The following is a 21,129-nucleotide window of genomic DNA, read 5'->3' as shown; positions in this document are numbered from 1 at the left end:
ATAGATATGTATTATGCAGCTGTGAAAATGTTTGAATATTACATCAATACCAGGAAATATTGTGCAAATGATCTCATACAAAAAAAGGTAAACTGAAAATTCATTATCCATTCCCTGCTTGCTTTCCTTTTAGAAAGATTTGTCACAGGAGATATATGACCAGCACACCAGATAAATAGTGTTTAAAACTCATATTGAGAGCAAACTTGGCAAAGAACACCCTGCTCACATCTACCTGGTAAATCCTTATGAATGATGAAATAGTTCAGAGGCATATAGGATTTGTTTCTGAATGGATAACTAATTAAAGAGTTTACTGCAGACCCTATTCCTAATAAGCATCTCAATGAGCTCTAATATTCAGATGAAAACAGCTAAATGGGAGTTGAGCTAACATATGTTTTCTTTTTATGGTTATTTTAAGCTTCCTTTCTTGTTGAGTGATATCAGTCTAATATTTGAGAAGAAAAAGACAGGACAAGTAGTGAAAACACCCTTCCATAACGTCTCAATCGTATGTAATTAGACTGTATTTGCAACTTGATTTCTTTAATTTGCCTTCTCAAACCACGTTATGTGGATAAGAATTATTAGCAACATTCACTACTTCACCTTTGCATATATCCTTGCATGTATTTTCACAATAAAAGTTTGCAGTCTTATCTTCAGCTGGTAGGGTTTGGGTTCTTTTGCCAGTTAGATCATGACAGGGAGAGTGCAAAGGAAGAGAAGTCAGGAAAGTATTGAATAATTCATTATACTAGTTGTCTGTGTATAGCAGAAAATAAAGAAGGAATATAGGTTGAAATGCTCCAGCTGTGGTTTAAAAGAACTTACCTGTTTCTCAGAGTAAGTGGACAGACCAAATATGCTCTGATATGGTAAGAATGAGGGCTAGTCTTCCTAGGTGAAAATTCAGTCTTTCCTTACTAAGCGCTATTTCTGGTCTACACTTAGAGGAACCAAAGATCCATCATTTATCCCTGACTGCATATGATTCAGAGACACTGACCAGCCTCTCTGCAGGAACAGAGAAGTCACCAAGTTACACCATCTTGGTAACAAGCATGGCAATTAACAAGATAAATGCAGGGGACTGTCTTCACTGAAAGTCAGTGCTTTCTCTTTCTTCTTTCAAGTATCCTATTATTCATGTAGTGTGTTTATGTGGGACCACATGCACATCTACAGTCTCTGCTTAGACAACTTATCAGGATGTCAAAATTAACAATGAAAAGTTTTACTTTCCAGAAGGAAACTGGCTGATATACCTACTTCCTCCTTACTTTCCACATCCTCGTCATCCAAGTTTTTGTCAGCCTCTTCCTCTCCATCACTTTCATAGTCACCTACAGAAGCAGAAAAGAGGTAGTTCAAAGAGTTTAAAGCAATATCCCGCTCAGGCCCCCAGAGAAATATGTGCAATCTCTTCTATGTGTGCCACACATGCCTTCAACCCTGATTAAAGCAGATCCCAGTTGTTACTCTGGTACAAATTAATTTGGCACTAAATCTCCCACTTGTTAAAGCTCTCTTCTCTTGGAGTCAAGCACTGTCTTTCAAAACCATGACAAATGTCACCATGATATGGATCCAACTCATATTACAAGGCAATACAGAGATTTTCTGCTTGGCTGCAATGATATTATAGGATGCTCTTAATCTACATTATCTAGATCAGGGTGCTTTACTGTTATCATCATTATAGTATTTGAGCATCTTCCATATGAAACAGAGAAATTGCTTGTATGCATCAGTCTGCCATTTTTTCTTTTCCGTGGAGTGGCTGTTTTTCAAGTTCTGCTTTTCAGCAAGTTTCAGCTCACTTTTTTTTACTCATGTAGCATGACTGCTATCTGCTTTTGTTTTAGAAATGAAGGAATGCCTGCAATTCTTTACGGAAAGAGCTGTATGTCAGTGTTCCCCCTCAACCGTCATGGTACAGGCACAATTGTCTCTTTTTCTGTTGTTATGGAGCAGTGGCATTGCCAGCCTCTGCCATGTCCACCCTGTACCATTATTTTTTTGGATAATAGAAGGACTTTTCTTTTACCTTGCTCCTTTTAATCTTCTAATGTATTCTCCAAACAGAATGTCTGAGCTTTACGAAGGTCTCAGAGAAGTTTACTAAGTGACACTCCAGGCAATCAGATTAACTGTAACTGCAAACCTCAGGACTAGGCTTCCAAGATTCTCTTCCCCAGATCCCATGTTTAATTCTTGTACCATGCTCCTTTTCCTCCTACTGAACTCACTCTTCAGCCATTTACCTTCAGATTCCTCACATGGAGGGTCAGCCTTGACATTCCCAGGAAGAGGGAAGAGATAGAAACTTTTTACTGTCGTCACAGGCAGAGATTCCTTGGGGTAGCACTTTCTCAGTATCTGGATTGCAGTGTTTATGATAGGATCCAGATTTTTGCAAGACAAACAGTCCTAGGAACCAAAGGAGAATGACGTTAAGAATTATCTCTTAGAGCTGTCCTGCCTATTACACACAATCTTTCAGAGCAGAGGCACTCTTCTGATTGGAATATGAAATCTTTATGGCTTTTTTCTTTTCTCCATTTTACCATTAAAGAAATATGGATGGAACACCAAGACCTCAAGTTCTCACAGTCTGTTTCTTACAGAAATACAGGCTAGCATGGACCTCAGGGGACTTCGATTGATGCATGCCGTATAGAAGACACAGCATTCCCTATCTCTGCCCCAAGTCAGAGGAAGACATGACAGTGGCATAAACTAAAATATCCTGGCTAACATATCTTTTGAGTGCTTCTGTTGTCTATATTCTTTATTATGAATTCTTTTAAATCCTGCAAGTAGCCCACGTATGTGTTTGGCTGCCAACATGTGCCAAAATCTGTGCTTCTGGGTCTTCCCCACGACTACACTCAGAGCTATCATGCCAAAACTAACAAAGGTGAGCTGGTACATTTATACTGTTATTTTACTGTAGTGTACACAATGTCTACTCATTGAAGGTATTCCTCCTGTCCTCTCTTCTATATGCTTAAGCATTAGGTCCAATAGTCAGGCTGAAAGTTGACTATATATTGTTCATAAAGTATTGAATTCCTGCAGCATTACACATTTTCTATCCTTATAATCCAGAGCAGGAAGTAGTATAAGGAGCTATGAGAGCCCAGATGTACTTTGAAGACAAAGAATACTATTTTTTCTGGTTTTATTACCATGCTATGCAAGTGAACTCCTTAGCCTTTTGTCACAAAAGAATAAAAAATACCCCACAGAACTATAAGCAAAGACCTCCTGGGAGATCACAGTAGGTGTATGTCTTCAGTATGACAGAGACAGAGAGTTTGAATAAGCAAATTACAGCTGCTGCACAAAGGTGAAGTTGCTTAAAACCAATAGGTGAAAACAAAGCCTTCAGATTTCCTCAAATACAGTGCAAGTATACCACAGCCTCTATCAGAGGATGACTAATCAGTCTGGTCTCCTACCCAAGTTCACTTGTTGTACCACATCTATCAGCATGTTACCTTTAGTTGCTTTTGACTAAGATTTAGCTCATCAGAACAGGAGTGCAAGTCAAATGAGCGGCATAAATGGGCTATAAGGCATAAGAGGAGTATTATAATACATTCTAATACCATTTAATATTTTTGCATCTGTTCAGCATATATAAAATGGAACAGCCCAGAGGAGAGAATAGATATTTTGTGCCATTGTCTGACAAAGTTAGGGTTTGGACAAGACAAAAAATATATTCAGCAGAACCAGGAAGATGATCAAAGGACTTAAAGTGCTTGATTATAATCAGGAACAGGGAAATGGCTGTGTTGGGGTTTCTTTGGTTGCACAGGATTTTATTCTGTTTTCTCATGTATGATTGAAGGGCATTATAAGATTCAGTGGGATTAGTCAGGATTCCTGTAGGGAGGCTACAAAAATCATCTAAAGCTGACATGCTTACAAGACTCACTACAAGAATCTTAATATGTATTTCTATATCTCTGGCTGTTATGAACAAGAGAGACAGAAAAGACAATTTTGAAAGCATCTCCAAGGAAAGTTTTATTGTAGTTAAACACCAAGGAGAACTGGTTTCTATTTCCAGTGTTTCAAATTATTCATTCATTCACAGGATGCTTGGTTGCCTTTGTTTCTTATCATTAAAGGAAAGATACAGAAATGTTGTCCACATGTGGGAACAGCATCATATTCTTGAGCAGTGTTACTATAGTTTACTAAAACTGTTCTGTTTTTACTACAACAGTGAATACAGGACTGTAAAAATGCCTGCCTTGGGCCAGTCATTTTAATTCACTGCCAAGTGAATTGAAATAGTCAAGAACAAGGCATGTTCATCCAGACAATGAACTTCCACACAGAGTTATTCAATGATGCTGTTTGAAAGTCATATTTTTTCTTTACAGCAAATTCACTTACAAGTGCAAACAGGCCTTCAGATACCTTACAGCGAATTTGTGGGACTGTTTTCATTACTGTTCATAAAGTGCTCTCAGATTCCAAGATAACACAGTTTACAGATGGCTGAAAAATGTTTCATCACTGTACTGGAAATGGCTTTTTTAGTGATACCTGAGAAATAGACAGGAGGCCACTTTGTGTATGTGTAAACTATCACATTTATTTTGTGGTGGGATATTGTGAATGACGGATAAAATGAACCCTTAGCTCATAAAACCCATGTAAAGCTAACTCGAATTCAGGGAGATCCACTTTTTGCTCTCCTCACTCAATATTTTCTATACTGAATAGGAAATAATCCATTTATTATGATGCACATGTAATGTATACAAAAAAAGAGGTTTCAATATTATAGTAAGTCAAATGGTAAGGATGCTAATGAATGCTACTACTGAGAAACAGAGTGGAGTATAGCATAATATTATCCTAGACTAGAGCCTAGTACAGGAAGGCTGAAGAGAAATCAGACATGCTTAAGAAGTGAGATGGGTAAATGATAAAATAGCAAGATAATGCCCCATGCATATGTCACTCCTAAAGCAGATACAACTCTGTTTTCTTGTCTCAGAGCAGGAGAGAGAAGGCAGCTCTCTGTCACTGCAGAAAGCCAGTTGCTAATGTGAACTTGCCACTTAACTGCCAGGAAAATCTAGGCAGAGCTTGGAAAAAGAAATAGGAGCAGAAAGTGCTTCCCTTTTTTTTCACAAATGATTACATTATCTGAAATAATTTTTCATACCAGGTAGGAGCAGAACTCAATATATCTCTAAATTCTCCTCAAATAAAGTAGCAGTCACTTCTAATCTATGTAAGGAGACAGTCTTTGAACTATTGCTTCTTCCTGTAAAGACATAGGCTTAAGGGTTATTAAAAGCTCAGGTATTTCATCTGTCCATCAGCCCATACAATAAGGAGCCGGAGAGATTTCAACTAAAAACCAGCCTTGTATACAGGAGTTCTCCTAGAGGTGGTTAAAATAAACCCATCTTGGAAAAACTCTTCCCACTTCAATAGATTATCAAAAAATAATAATTTTAAAGTTTCAACAGAACTTTTCTAGCCAGCTTTTAACACCTTTGCAATCCCATTAGCTGCTTAGAGTTTGACCAAGACTAATCACCAGAGCAAGCAAATTCCTAAAGGCACTAAAACACTGTCAACACACACACAGCCATTGCTTTCCCAAGCAGTTGTTTGTTTTACCCTGTTACCAACTTTCTCTTTTACTACAGCCTACAATTCCTCTCAAGGAGGTCGGATTTGCTATTTTCTGTCTACCATGAAGGTTATGAAGATTTTAGTAGCAGCAGCAGCCTCTGCCTCTGGTCAGAGTATAGAAGAACTTCAGCGAGGCCTCCTAGGGCTGGCCAAACTCCTTCCAACACTCCATGTCTTAGAGAGACACTGTAAGACTGTCAATATCCAAATGAAGCAGTGTGGGAATGTTGAGGCTTTGAGTTTGTTAACCTTGGTAATTCTCCTTTGAAGATCTCCCTCGTAGCACAGAACAGGGAAATAAAGCAAACAGGAGGCCCCTGAAGCTGTCGTTTCCGCTCCACTTCTACCCTTTGGAAGGATTAACGTTTTCGGTGTTTACTGGCATCTCAATATGTCATTTCCTGTTTGCTCACCCAGAGTGACCCCATGCTTGCACTTTCCACGAGGTTGCTCCCAGGCTGAGCTATCAGGAGATGTTAGCTCAGAAAGCTGTATGGGCTGCAGAAGGCTTAAAAGGGAACAAGCTGACATCTGCCCTCAAGCAGCTGTTGCCATCTACCCGATTTCAGTTTCTGCAGGCCAAGGACTTCTCATTAACAGAAGCCACACTCCTTTGAAAGATCTGCTGGCCACCTCATCCACCTGAAAAAGTGGTCAATTCCTCTTGAGGAAAGTTAAGTGGAAAAACTCTACTGATCTACCACTTAGTACTAGCGAGAAATCTCTCAGTCACGGGAGAATTGTTCATGACGGCAGTGGGAAAAGGTGAAGCAGCAAATACATTGGATCATGAGGCAATGGATTTTCTGGAGGAGAAAGGGACGGTTTTTTATTCTGTCTGTGATGGTGCAAGAATGAGATAACGTGCTGGGCAGTAAGAATGACAATAGAAATAGTCCTTGTGGAATCACATTGAGCCTCCTGAAAAACAGTTGATGGATGTTTCTTTTAGCAAAGTCCTGGCTAAATCACCATCTTTCTTTGTGTATAAAAGACTGATTGAGTGGAATTACCCATCTGAAAGGAAACATCTCATGAAACACCGAAGTAACTCTTACTGACAATTCCCATGAGGCTCTGTAGGAACTAGTTTTGAACTGAAACATTTCAGCTTTTCTGAAGTACTAACAGTGAAAAAGTAAATACATTTTAACATTATCACTTTTTTTCATTGGAATGTTATATTATTTCAGGATAAAACTATGAAATTTCCTGTACTGTGAGGCAGAACCCAGCACTATTAATCCAACACACTTAAAGCACCCCTTACCTGTACACTTGAGAAGAGAATCTCGATACCCTGGGAACCAAGGAAAGTCTCTCTGCCCAGCTGGATGTCAGTCACGTGCTTGAGGCAGAGCAGGAGACCCCTACGAATATAAATGTAGTTGTTGGAAACATCTTTGTGATGCCAGTCTTGATAGAGTCTCAGCAATCCACCCAGGTAGCCTCTGTTCACCGCCCGTCTGCTGTTAGACCCTGAAAATGAAGAGGAAAGGCTGAATTAGTCTTTCCACTACTCACTGTTTGATGTGTGGTGCTCAAACTCAGACAAACACCTGCTCATTCTTGCTTAATGGTGTCAGAAGAAAAGGGGTTTTTTGTTAAGCTTGAGCTAGGCATTTAGAATTATACATAAACAAAAAATGAAGCCCTCTTTCTCCTGTCTAGGTGGAAAGGGCTGCTCCAGAACCCTCCAGATGAACCAAACCAAGAGTGGGGAAAGGGCAGAGTCCCTATCTTCTTCTCAGCTAATAATTCGAATTGCAGCACCATAAGAATAACTGAAACTAAAGCAGCTCCTGAGGCGTGAAGAAAAGCTAAAGAACAATATGATTCGTTGACAGCATGTCATATAACCTTCACACTGTGCTGTACTTCAGTCTTGAGAAAATACCTTGCTGAGATCAGCAAATCCACAAACCTTGTAGCTGTACAATCCTGCCCCAGACAGCAAAATCATGTTTAACTTCTAAATGTATTCCCACATATACCCGTGTAATGAAAGCCATGAATCAAATGATTCTGGAAACCCACAATATTTAAAAATCAACAAAACATCAACATGAGCAACAGCAGTTTGGGCTTCTTTTCTGTTGCCTCTGGCTCTGAGATTTTAAAGGTCAAATTCAGGCAATGTTGCAAGGTTTTACTGCATGGGTAAGAAATACTTTAAAACAAGCTTTATTAAAAAAAGAAAAAGAGGGGAAAGCTCCAATGTTCCCTTAATCATGTAACTCTGGGATTTCAAGACTGAAAGGAGAAGATTATAAAACTTGTAATCAAGTGTTTTGAAATGCATCCCTTCACCCACTGCATTCTTTGCCCAGCCCCACAGGACAAACATGAAGCTGTACCAGACTCTAGGCTCCCTCCTAGGAAACCAACCCTGCCTAAACATATTTTCCTGACTGGTCCTGACATTCCTCACTGTGACACACATTAGAAGCTGTCATGAGCTCAGTAATCAACAGAGTGTCCAGGTAGCATACGTTAAGACAAGCTCAGCTCCCTGAATACCAATCAGTATTTACAGCTTACAACAGATGGCTCTTGGTATGGGTTCTCCAGACCTAGTAGGCTCCAATTCATTTCTAGTTCATTAAACAAAGTGCCAGAGCCTCTTACACCTGGAATGCTAGTCATCAGTGGGGATTCACAGAATGGGAGAAGAAGCTAGATGTTAAGAGAGAGAACACAAAGATGCTGCATGAAGAAAATCTTTTACAAGGGAAGCCATGGAAAGAATAAATAGAAAGCAACTAGTTGGCATCAAACCACAATCCCAGAGAGGAAGTAGATGAAGGTTTTGTAAGGGCAAGGAAGTCACCTGAAGTCATCTCAATCTGCTCTCTGCAGTACATTAGCAAACTCTTAACTTGAAAAAGGGATTGGAGGGTAGTTCTGCTACCTGGTCTTCTGCACTTTTCTCTACCACTGAGGCACTACAGGGCAGGTAACAAACACTAGACCAAAACTCAGACCATTTTCCCAACTCATTTTAATTCTGGTCTGCATCTTCACACCACCCTGTTGACATGCCTCTGCACTGACCTGCTGGACTTACAGCTATTCCAGTCCCACACAGCTCTGCCTAGTCTCCTACACCTTGTCCTGCAGTTCTTTCTAGAACTTTATCCCCTTGTTGTTGTTAACCATCTCACACTAACTCTGCCAGTACATCTTTTATTTGGAGGCTCAGTGGTTTTCAGCATCTAGAAGGTCATCTTTCTCCTTTGACCTTCAGTCTATTTTTTTTCTACTTCACTTTCTGTAGAAAACAATTTAATTGCTTGAGAATCCTTTCTCAATCCCTGTGATTTTGTTCATGATTTCCTGTTAATCCCCAACCAGCTGTCATGTTTACTAACCTGAAAGATGACTGACCCCTTAAATCAGTCAATCTTCCTTCAAGAATTGCTCAGGAAGCTCTGTAAAAGTCAATAAGTGTATAAAACATGACAAGAAGAGGAGAGTCAGGGAGTGTAAGGTAGGGACAATTTGGATCAGACTCAGAGCTTCCCTCAACTGTTACAGGGGCATATGAAATTGGACTATATCTAGGGATTTATAGCTTTACCCTTCAATGCTTGAAGTCTAAGCTTTCTGTGTCAATGTCGATAGGACAAGGGAAATATTGGAAAGCACCATGGTTAGAGGATCTCAGGGGATTTATTTTAAAGAAAAAGTTCTCATAAAACGTGTTTGTGATGTTTTCTTCCCATCTTTCAAGAGAGGCTTCCACATTCATATACCAGATCCATAGGCAACAGAACACAGCTGTCCCATGCCTCGGCTTAATCACTGGATGAGAAGCATGGAGGAGGCTGAGCAAACTAATCTCACTACATTTCCCCTCATGTTTTCTGTAGTACTCATCACCTTTAAGATCAAAACCATTGCTTTGAAAAGTGAAGCTTTTCTGTGGCAAGATGGAAGAGGCAGGAATACAGTTTCCTCAGTACTTTCATCAGAAGCAATGAGAATTACTTGCTGAAGGGGCAAAAATCACATTCATTTTATTTCTCCTGTCTGATTTCATCGATTCTCCACTGTTGTCCTGTGTTGACAGTGGTTTCTTCTTTTTTTTTCCTTCCATTTTTTCAGTTGTATAGTCAATAGAGTGGTGAATAAATGACAGAAGTATGCCAAGATCTCCAGAAGGTAGACTAGAATAAGGAGGCCTCCCCACCTGTTTGTGTCTGTTGGTCTCTCCATCTAGGGATGCACCTGCATAGGCATCTATCTATGTTTTGGCATAAATACAGATGGTGGAAATGAATCATACAGGTACAAGCAGCACTGCACAGATTTTTAGGCAGCAAGAACCCACCCCTCCTAGAGCGAGTATGCATGATCTATGTGGTAAGCAGTAAAATGTCCTATGTCTTTTGACCCATTTGCTGTCATCCTTTTGTTAGTCTCTTTCCTTCTGCCTGGATGATGCCATGGTTCAGCAGAAATGGAAGTTGTTCTTCCATATAGCTTTCAGAAGTGTTCAGGGATGATGCTTGCTATTTTGATTCATTCTTAATCTGTGTGACCAATATGCTCCCTGTTTGAACTAACTGAGCCTTGTTCCAGGCAGATGCTCACCAGGTTAATCCTGCAGTTTGGATTGCTCACCAGGTCAATCCTTAACTGCAGTTAATCCTGTTGTCTGTGTGGTGGTGATTGCCCCTTGAGTAGGGGATGCCTCCCAAGCTTACCCCCTCGAGGCCAAGAGATTTCTTTACTTGATATCAGACATTGATGGGTTGCTAAGTGACATTTTTTGCGTGCATGTAACATTTAAGATACATAGAATAAGCTTATGAGATAATCTTTGTACCACAGAATCACAGATTCTCAAGTGCTGGAAGAGACCTTGAAATATCATCCAGTCCAATCTCCCTGCCAGAGGAGGACCATCTAGAGTAGGTCACACAGGAACTCATCCAGGTGGGGTTTGAATGTCCCCAGAGAAGTAACCCAATCTATTTTTAGTAGAGTAGTGACTGCCAATACGTCTGTACTTATTAAATATTTTACATACTATAAATGTCCTGACTAAAATTCAATAAAAACAATTGCCACCTTCCCCAAATCTGTCACTGGGATGCTATTTTCTCTGCAAGAGTTTCAGTTCTGCCTGCTGAGGCTGGAATGGGTGAAAAAGAAATGCTCAATGTCATCTTAGTTTCCCATACTTCTAGAACTGACCCTCTGCTTCTGACTTCCAGGGCAGTGCTGCCAATCAAGTGAAAGTTTAAACACTGCACCACAGAATCTCTGGCCTGAATAACCTGTGCAGTTACTCAGAAATACTTGACGTGGATGGGCAGATGATGTGTGGAAGCATCAAATGGTTAAAGTTGCATCTAAATTAGCAAGGAGAGCACACTACAGAGAAATCTCCAGTTCTGACACAATTCTGATTTCATGTTGAGGGACAAGGACAGACCCTGAAGCCAGGGTTTCAGTACAATACATACAATTCTCATGATTGCCAGTGTTTTTGTACACATTTCTGAAGCCCTCCTCACATTCCAGTCCCCTTTGAAGTGTTTCTCAGGAACACAGAGACAACTGGAAAAGACACAGCGTATTTAATCACAAAACTAAATTACAGGCAACCTGAAATATGATGAGCAATGCACTGCTTACCAGGCAGAATAAAGAGATATTTATCTTTCTATCTGCTGAAATCTCTTTTTTCATGCCACTCAGCTGATTCATTATGCCAGGAACATACATTTCTATAGTTTGGAGATAAGAATGCTTTGCTAAATTAACCCTATAGTCCCTAAACCAATGAAAGGAACAAGAAATTCTCCAACTTCCCCACTCTGCTGTAGTGATTGCCTCTTGGGAATGAAAAAGGTGAGATATCTCTTAAAGCAAAGGGAAAATAGCTATTTTATTCAGACATTGAGAGACCATTTTTTCTAGAGATAAGCATGAGGATTCCCTATAGAAACAAAATTAATTGTTCCCATGGAAAAACCTAGTCACCCATCAAGTGCTAGAATGAATTCAAACCCAGTGGGCTCTACAGTTCTAGCATGAAGCTGGTATTATCTCAACTCTTGTTGGAAGCCAGAAGACTGCTGTAATTGTGCCTTGTAAACTTTCAGAGTCCAGGCATTAAGCACTTAGGATAGGCAAATAACACAGGCAAAAAGGTAAGAGAACACAGGAAGGATTTGCTAGCAACCAGCACCACAGAGTCAGCCACAAGCTCAACTTCAGTACAAGAACAGCTCATTCTTTCTCCCCCAAAATATTTTAGTGCCAGGTGTTGGCCAATTCAGTAGCAGTCATACAAACTGTGTTATGACACGATGATTCTTCTCTAATTTGCATTTGTTACCTTGTTAAGAAAGACCAAGCCAATCCTTCAGAGACCTTTGAACTAAACCCAGAAGGAAACCCATTTTCAAAAAGGTTTCCTTACTTTCCTTTATTTTCACAGCATCTTCTGGTTGTAACTCAAGAGAAAGCTGGAAATCCACAAGAAAATACATCTGCTCAACATTTCTGGCTTGATTTTTTTTCTTTTTCCTAACAGAAGTGGTTTGAATGAGTTCAAATAAGGATGCTAGAATTTGGAAGACTTCCTCAAATTCAGCCGCTGAATTTTCTGAAGCCAGATCATCACTGGAGGCACAAACAGTGCCCATGCCAAGACAAAGGCAGCAGCCATCAGTATTAAAAATGTCAACAGAGAGTAATGCAGCTCCTCAACACTTTGGTTCCATTATAGCCACCCTGAGGAGTAAGACAGAGAGAAGCTGACACGCTCCAGGAGATGAAACTCTTTTCTATGGAGACCTGAGTTACTTTCAGTTTTGGATGTATCTATGAATGAAGAGCAGTTTTGGGGAAGGGAATATAAAAGACAATCAAAACCACTTTTTTCCCCTGTCATAAAGTGGCTCTTCTTGAAGAGATAAACTTAAAAACACACAGTCAAGACTGTTTGAATTCTGAACTGATAGACAAAGAACTTGTTTTACATGATTATTAATGGAACAATTTGCAAAACTGATTCTGATTACAATACCTTACAAGTAGCAATGACAGATTTGGGGCCAGACTCACAATGCAGTTGGAATCCAGAGATGGGTTAGGAAGTATTAAACTGATCACAAGAAATGGCTACTTGGTGAAATTAGTAAAGTCATAAGCATCATTGGCCAGAGGAACTCACACTACTTAACCATAGGACTATATTGACACAAGATCAAAGATTGCATCAGGAGATCCATTGCAAAGCATTATGAGTTCAAGCATAGAGGGTGAAGGCCTTTCAGCAACCATAATCTGCTTATGTGCTAGAACATCACTTTCTGTTTCTCAGAGCTCCTTGCCCCTCCTTGATACCAGCATAAAAGGAAAAGAACAACGCTGATTATTTTATCCTGCCAGCCACAAGGCATAATCCTTATGCTTTGATAAAAAAGAGCAGGTGAAAGGTTAAATAAAGGTTAGTTGAAGGAAGATGAGGAGAAAAGAGCAGGAAATGAGATGAAAGGCTAGGGGGGAAAAGGGAAGGCAAACAGATAAAGACGACAAGAGTAGGAAGGAAAAGATACAGAAAGAGAGGGGAAAGGCCATCAGCAATAACTGCTGTTAGCACACAGAATTGTCTTGATGAAATAAGCATGATCAAGAGGTCACCATAACCTGTCTTTTTAAATTGCTCATTACAGTTTTACTAGCAAGCACTGCAACAAGAGCCCTGCCCATTTCTCTAGCCCTTTTCTTCAATATCCACTGAGCAAATGCCTCCAAGATGAGCTCTAGCTAATTTCCTTAAAGACATGCAAGCTGCTAATTCTGGAAGTACAGAGAGTCAGGAATAACAAAGGCAAACAAAAGTAGATTAAAATAACCTGCTGATAAACAAATTCCTCACTCACAATGAGTAGTGGCTGAAGCTGGCGTGGGCAGGCACCAGGCTCCCTATAATCACATTGCCACCGAGTGGCTCTGGGTGCTGAGTGGCCGTGGTCACTTTGGCCCCTCCAACACCTTCAACCTGCAACCCCTAGAGATTCCATAGATGTCCAGTTTTCTTCCACTCCCTCAAAACCGGGAATAGTTCTATTTTTTGAGGAGGTAAGTTCACTAAAAGCAATGGAGCCCATGGCTGAGAGTAACATGGAGGGTACCCCTCGCCTTCCATCGCTGCTCAAATAGGCTCCAGATGGGGTATGCCCCTCCACACCTGTGCCAAAGAAGGCTTAGTGATGAGGCTTAAGACAAAGGAAGGCTTAAGATAGAACTGGAGAAAGATACAAAGGCAGATGTATAAAGAAGTAGAAAAAAAGTCAGAAGAGAAATTAGAAAACGGAACTTGAGACAGAAAAAAGAAACTTTGAGAAGGATGCTATGCCTTGTCTCATTTCACTTTATCTATCTAGAGCTGTTGGTATCTACCCCCTCATTCCCACCCTGGCTGTATTAGGCATCTAGAAATTGAAGAAGGAAGGATGGACAAGTGTAACACTGGAAAGCTTGAGTGCAACATGCAAGTGAAGGGTAAAAAACCACCTGATAATCTCAGGGCACTTGAGCACCATTATAGATACTTACCAAGTAGCACATTCACCCTTTATGATAATGTCATTTAGTCAGAGGGAGTTTACATCATTGCAGAAAGGCAACAGATAAAAAACACCAAATGCATCAAGGCAGTGGAGGAAGAACTTGGTACAAGCTGTTTGCTGCATGCATGTGGGCATGGCAGGTGAAGAACAGCAACTGGGAGAGTGGCATGCAAGGAGTGCTACTCTGGGATGCATAGAAGTCAAGAGTGAGACTCTGGCTGATGGTCATGCAAGAAACAGCTTCTCTGTGTCAGTAATCCAAGCTTCCACTGAGAGAAAGGTACATCAGTGTCATTAGAAGGGACCTAAACTTCTATTCCTCCATTATTCATCCTCTCTATGACTATCACCGATTTGCACAGGGGAATGGGACAACCAAGGTCACTCTTGCTCTGCTCTAGGTTTCCAAGTATTCCTTCCCCATTGTAGATGAAGCACAAGTTTCTAATGACCCATCACTTATTTCTTTGGCCAATCTTTTACTTTCCCTTCTGAAATAAAAGAGCAACCATTTCCCAGGTACAGCTGATGCAGTAATTTTTTCTCCTACTGATTCCTTCTTTCCTAGCAGATCTGGCTTCTTGCAGTTAAGTGTGCATCCACTTTCTGTAAGGAAAGAGACAGAGGCCACAAATTTTCTAGCCAGACCCTGGCTCTGCAGGTGGACAAAGTCTCAAATAGAGCTTATGGCAGCCTGAGGAGCTGAAGATGGATGTTTCTGAATCCATCAGGGAGACACACTGCCATCTGCCTGCTCCCTTTAAAACTACTGTGTGCTTTCTCTGCAGCTCTCTGCTAAAAATCAAGAGGGACTCTTAATCTCCAGCACAACTCAGTGTATAAGCATAACCCTTGTGATCACTATGGTCTGAGGCACTCAAGGACACGACATCTCTATATCCTCAAGAAGTGGGGTGTTCTTGTCCTGACTGTTTTATAGCCTTCAGCCACTGCAAAATTGTATCTCACCACCATTTCCCAGCAAGTGGGTTACTGCAAGTCTCAAAAAAAAGCTCCACTACCTTCCAGAATTCCTGTCTCCCATTTAGTTTGAATCCCACCTAAAACATACTAACAGGCTTCTAGATGTTTTGCCATGTGTGGTATCCCTGGCTTTCATAAGCAATTGAAGTGCTATTGCATTTGCCAGATTTGATTTTTAACTTTCTAAAGATCCTTGTACCATTCAAAGGCACTAAGGTCATCAGCATAAATAAGTTAACTGTGACAAACAAAGCTGTCCTGACACAATCATGACAAAGAATTCAGCTTTTTTCCAGTCATGGCAAATTTATCTCTGGAAGAACCAGAGCTGTTTTTCACATGTCCTGACCCACATCTCCCAAAAGGCACAGCCTGCTCATTTGTATGCAGCTACCAGTGTAGTCTACTCCAGAAGCCTGGAGCTCCTTGTGTCCTGAGTCACAGGACAAGGAGAAAACTAAAAGATATTTCTGACCAGTCAGCATCAGACTGCAGAAAACATCAGAAAACACAGTTCAGGTTGACTTGTGGGCTGTGGTGCTCTATTTGGTTACACAATATTGACACCATTTTCAAATCCCAGTTCCAGCACCTCAAAAGAGCAGCAGTTAAAAATAGAGCATATGTTTTCCTAAAAAAAGACACTTTTTTCATGGAAGAGGCAGCTGATGTTGCTGCAATGCTGTTCAGTTGTGAACAACGAAGGAGAAAAGGACACAACAGCAAAATGGGAAGGGCATCTCAAAATATCTCTCCCAAGCAATGCTTTTGTTTTCAGTGGTCAGCAATACAAATGAACATGAGAACCCCAATATGTACATCAGCCAGAGTGACAGTATATGGACTGCTTTGCTCAATAATTCTCATTGCAGTTCATTTTTTGCTTCTATGAAAGCACCTGAAAGAACCAACCAGAACTATTAGTGCTCATCCAGTACTGGAAACCCATTCTGTGCACTTTCTAAAGCATAAAAAGTGTAAAAAGAACAACCAAGATGCTTTCACAACCTAAATTGCCTGAAAAGAGTCTCTGAAAATTTCTAAGGGTAAGTAGCTTAAAAACAAAAAAAACAACAGGAGAAAAAGAGCTGAAAGAATTTGAAGCTGAATCCAATATTTTTAGATTCCCTAGATCATTCTCAGCTTTCCCCCACAACTTTTACAACATGTGTTTACAACTCCCCAGGAGACTACATTTCACACCTTCCCCTGGTAATTAGTCCTCCAATTCTATATACTGTTCTCATCTTTAGACCCAGAACAAGACTCCAAGTAGAAAACTTATCCTATAAATATCTCGGGGCAACAAAATTTCACTTTTCATCCCTAGTACTTACCATGAAACAGGAGTTGCAGGAGGAAAGCTCAAGCTGCCAGATGAGCTTTCAGCTCTTGCCCCACTTTTCCAACCTTCTCTGTAAATTTCTTTCTACTCCAAAGGCTTTTTTTGCTTTTGTATTGCAAGCAGCTGTGGCATAGCCCCACAACCCTCTTATTAAGATTTAGGGCCAGAAGGTCCTTCCTTGTTGCAATAATATGACCTTTATACCTAGGCACCAAGGTTAATACTGAGGCATTGTTTCAGACTTCATCACTTGAGCTGCTGCAACTGAGACATGATCCCCTTGCAGTGTGCTCATTGAAGCACTGCTTCCAGGGCTACAATTTTTCACAAATACATTTATTCCAAATGCTACAAAAAGGAGAGGGGGGAGGGGAAGAAATTGGGGAGAGAAGGAGAAAGAGAGAAGGACAATACGCCATTGTGATTTATTGTACATTGTCTGTCTGCAATAGTAGAATGTTCTTTCTTAATCAAAGCTTTATTAAATTCTGGTAATAAAAAGCTAAGTGTTTATGGATGGGTTACAGACAGTGAAAAAAAAAAGAGAGTAGCCTGTTCATTTCAGGAACAGTCACACCAGCAGTGTGTGACTGAGAACTCATCTTAAAGTCTTCATCACCCCCAGCCAGCTGGTGCAGATGTTAAGCACAGCCTGTCATAGCAGAGCTGTACCCTGGCAATCACTATGTCTCAGCCCTGTCTGTCCATTATCAGACCTGACAAGCTTGCAAGGGGCAATAAGGTCATTTCTTAGGGATTACAGTTTTCCAAGCCTTCACCAACAGCATCGTTGTTACCAGGTAAGCACATCGTGCAACGGCACAACTGGACAGGCAGGTCCTGGCCCAGATCTGCAGCAATGCTAGAACTGGGCAATAAGCATTTGTTGCTTGCTGGGGAACTTCCCTACTTCTTCCACTGTACTGAGCCCCAGGCCACTCATTGTTCTTTAAGTACTCAAAATAAGGGTCTAGTTTGGCTTCCTCAGCTGCTTGCTGCCTGGGACCTAGGGCACCATCTCCCATAGAGCTGTGTGTTCAACAGAGCCATGGGGCTCCAAGAATCATAGACAGACTGAGGAAACTACTGCATTATTGCCTCTCTTTGCTAAGCTGTGCTCTCTGCAACTAAGGGAAAACAAGGTTCAACAGGATCATTCTGTCCAGCAGCAAAGAAAGGAAACTCAGAAAGAATATGAACCAAGAAAAAAAGCTTACTTGATTTCAGCAGAGCTGCCAGAGCCTCAATGGCTGCCCTGGGGAAAGAAGAGAAATGGAGAAATAATGTCAATTTCTTTGATAATTTTTGTAACCTTCATCTTCAGAGACTTCTGGGCCAGGCCTCCCAGCTGATCTAAATTTACAGCTTCTGATGGTCTTTGCAAAGGATCCAGTCTCTGCAACTGACTCATCCTAAAAGACAATTAGCCCTCTAGCTTTAGTGTTGCACCAATTTGTAGTGACCATTAAATTTAAAGCGACACCCACGTACCCAAAGTAATTGAGTAAGTCTTTAAGCTGCTGCCCTAGAGATATTTCTTTGTATCAATGATTCAGCATGTGCCCACTCCAGAACCTCACCAGTGCTTCCATCTGTACCAGTAGATGATAACTTCCACATCAAGCTGAGACATACATGTCAGCATTTCCAGCCAAATTACACTCCCTTCTGTTTTCCCAAAACAAGCTTCACCCCCATCACCCTCCAACCAGCTTTAACTGAAAAGAAAATATAATCTATTGTATTTATTACAATGTCTTGTATTGCAATGGCATGTGAAGGTCCCCACTCAGCTTAGGACCGCTAAGAAAGATGTTAAAGCTCTATGATTAGACTGCTTGCTCATGGAGATTAAATATCTAGAGGGGAGAGATAAAGAGAGATTTCCACTGGCCTTGTGTGATTTCAATGTGCAGGTAAGCAACCCAACCTGCCCAAATCAGCAATAGTCCTGGTTTGAATGGGAGCTGGTCTCTAACCTTGGTAGCTTGAAAAGCTGAACTCAGATATCCTTGGTCCCCAGCACCTGGAGGCTAGTTTCTTCTTAATGTAGTAAAATCTATCCCACTAGCCCCAAAGAAGACATTCTTTTCCAGTCATGTTCTGCTGAAGCAAGAAGATCCATGTTCTAACCTGGCTTACTGCTGTGAAGTTTCAAGTGGCCACAGTTGATTAAATAAATACAGCTACAAAAGCCTCCGAGCCCAAGAATTCCTTAAAATGTAATCTCTTTACAAACCAATCCCCAAATAAAATCGTATTAAACTTCTATTCTGAGCCAATTGTCATCCTACAGCAAAAAAATAAGTATTTTTTGTCATCAGGCTGCCGTTCATTGTGTGTTCTAACAGCAGCTGAGACCAAGAAAGATTCGAGAGCTCTTTCTCACTGATGTTGGGTTCACAATCCTATCTAATGTCATTCTTTCATAATGAATCTGTCAAGGTTCAACAACAGCATTGCAAACTACAAAAGAAATACACAGAAATACAGATAGAACAGGAAATCAGGAGCTAAAAATCCCACGAGTGGAAGCACTGTCATGCTCTCGTTGCTTCTTTAACTCCACCTAAACAACCCTCATTCAGCTGGTGGGAGGAATATTGTCAGCCATCAGCTACTCAGCATGCTCAGAAAAGGGATACACTATAGCCATTAATCAGTCTTTCCCTGAGTTTAATGTCTGGGACAAAGGAAACAGCTCTAAGCAAGTTAGAAATCCATCCAGAGCATCTCTCAAAGTTCACACTCAAGTATCTATCTTGTAAAGGAGATCACATCACATACCTACATCTGCAGGCTCAAGGTGATGACTCAATTGCATGACAAAACAGCCAAGCAACAAAGGAAGGAGTATTTCTGGCTTCAACCAGATGAGATCTAAGGATTTATTGTAGGCACATGCTTTATTTTGTGGGTGCTTAAGTATCACAAAGAGTTTCAGTACAGCTACACTACTGTCAGCTTCAACACTGCCAGTAAACTTCCCACCAACCAACCACTCAACCAAATCTGGATTCTCCAATACTTGCTGGAGGTCTGTAAACCACATTGCATACAAACAACTTCACTCATCCTCCAAAGACCTCAGACCTCCCACGTTATGTTCTCAGCGTGATCTCCTATTCCTACTATCTTTGAGTCCTCATTTTATCTAATTCTTCATCACACTTGCCCTAGATTACCTAAATTCCTCCTGGCCATACTATAGCTGATCCTTCAACAGGTTCAGCCACACCTGGTCACCACTTCTCCAGTCTTGGAGGGAGCTAGTTGGCTCCAAGTCAAGGAATAAGAGATATTTGTGCTTTTGACGTGACCTGGTAGAACAGGTTTGCATCTGCTTTGCTGAGAAACCCAAGACTATCATAAAGATGTAAGTAAATCCACTCAGATGATTCTGTGAGGTGAAAAATTCAGATATGTCCTGGAAAAAAAACCCAAAAACTTAAGGTGATGTCACCCAGATCCCAGCAGCACCACCCAGGAGAATCAGAAATGTTCCTAATCACCACCCACGTCCGAAGTAACATTACAGACTTGCAGCTGTATCCATCTGTACTTCTCACATCCCAGGCTACCAGCCTAGACACACCTTCATCTCAGTCCATGCTCAAATATAGTATTCCAATAAAATCAAGTGGAATCAAACTAGGACATTTTCTCTCTCCAAGTACCGCAAATCATCGCAAGAGTTTTGGCATAGGCGATACATAGTGTGCTGTACGTCCTACAGCATGTACTCTGCAGTTACTCCTAAGTAGGTGCAGACCCAGTAGACTGACTTCAATAGTATGCATTGCTTTAGAACAATTTTTGAAAGCAAAATAAAGACACGAGGGTATCCTGCAGAACAGATAAAACAGGTTTAAGGGATAAAATGGACTTACCAAGAATAGATCAAGCCAGCCTAGCTTGAGACCTTTCTTTGATAAGATAACTGATTTTTCTAGACAAGGGAAATGTGGTAGATCTAATTTATCTGTATTTCAGTAAAGCATTTGATATGGTGCAACACTGGAAATTATTAGCCAAGCTGGAGAATATGGGGATTACAGTAAGAATTGTAATGTGGGTAAGGAACTGGTTAAAGAGGCAACGATGGGAGTTGTGCAGAAAGAGGAATTATTAGGCTGGAGGAAGATTATATATGGAAGTCCTCAAGGATGTTTTGAGACTGATCTTGTGAGACTGATCTTGTTTTATCTTTTCACTAATGACCTTGGCACAAAAAGTCAGAGTATACTAACACAGTCTGTTGACCGTGTAAAGTCGGGAGCTGCTGCCAGTAGCAGGGGGTTTGGAATATCTTTCAGGAGTAACAGGGTGTTCTTGAGTTCTGAAGCAAGAGAAATGTGGTGAAATGTAATAGTCAAAGTGCAAGGTTACTCATTTAGGGTTTAATGAGCATTGCTGTTATGAGTAGGGGCTCATGATCTGGATATGAGTAGAAGGACACTCTGGATATATGAGCCCATTAGAGGGTGAGGGCAAGCATGAGCTAGCAGGGTGACAACCACGAAAATG

At 40.8% G+C, this 21,129-nt stretch overlaps 1 protein-coding gene across 1 annotated transcript in view; it reads right to left on the bottom strand.

The window, feature by feature from the left end:
* AGBL1 (AGBL carboxypeptidase 1) overlaps window positions 1–21,129 on the bottom strand; it is a 272,145-nt gene that overhangs the window by 225,505 nt on the left and 25,511 nt on the right. Inside the window, exons 6-9 of the mRNA XM_061999859.1 lie at window positions 17,820–17,857; window positions 6,950–7,158; window positions 2,271–2,436; window positions 1,276–1,349 (exon numbers count right to left, since the gene is read on the bottom strand). Of these exons, the coding sequence (XP_061855843.1) occupies window positions 1,276–1,349; window positions 2,271–2,436; window positions 6,950–7,158; window positions 17,820–17,857 (487 nt within the window). The remainder of the gene's footprint in view (window positions 1–1,275; window positions 1,350–2,270; window positions 2,437–6,949; window positions 7,159–17,819; window positions 17,858–21,129) is intronic.

The sequence above is a fragment of the Colius striatus genome, chromosome 7 (genome assembly GCF_028858725.1).
Source record: "Colius striatus isolate bColStr4 chromosome 7, bColStr4.1.hap1, whole genome shotgun sequence".
Lineage (NCBI taxonomy): Eukaryota > Metazoa > Chordata > Aves > Coliiformes > Coliidae > Colius > Colius striatus.
Note: the sequence above shows the minus strand (reverse complement) of the source record. Positions and strands in the feature narration are given on the sequence as shown.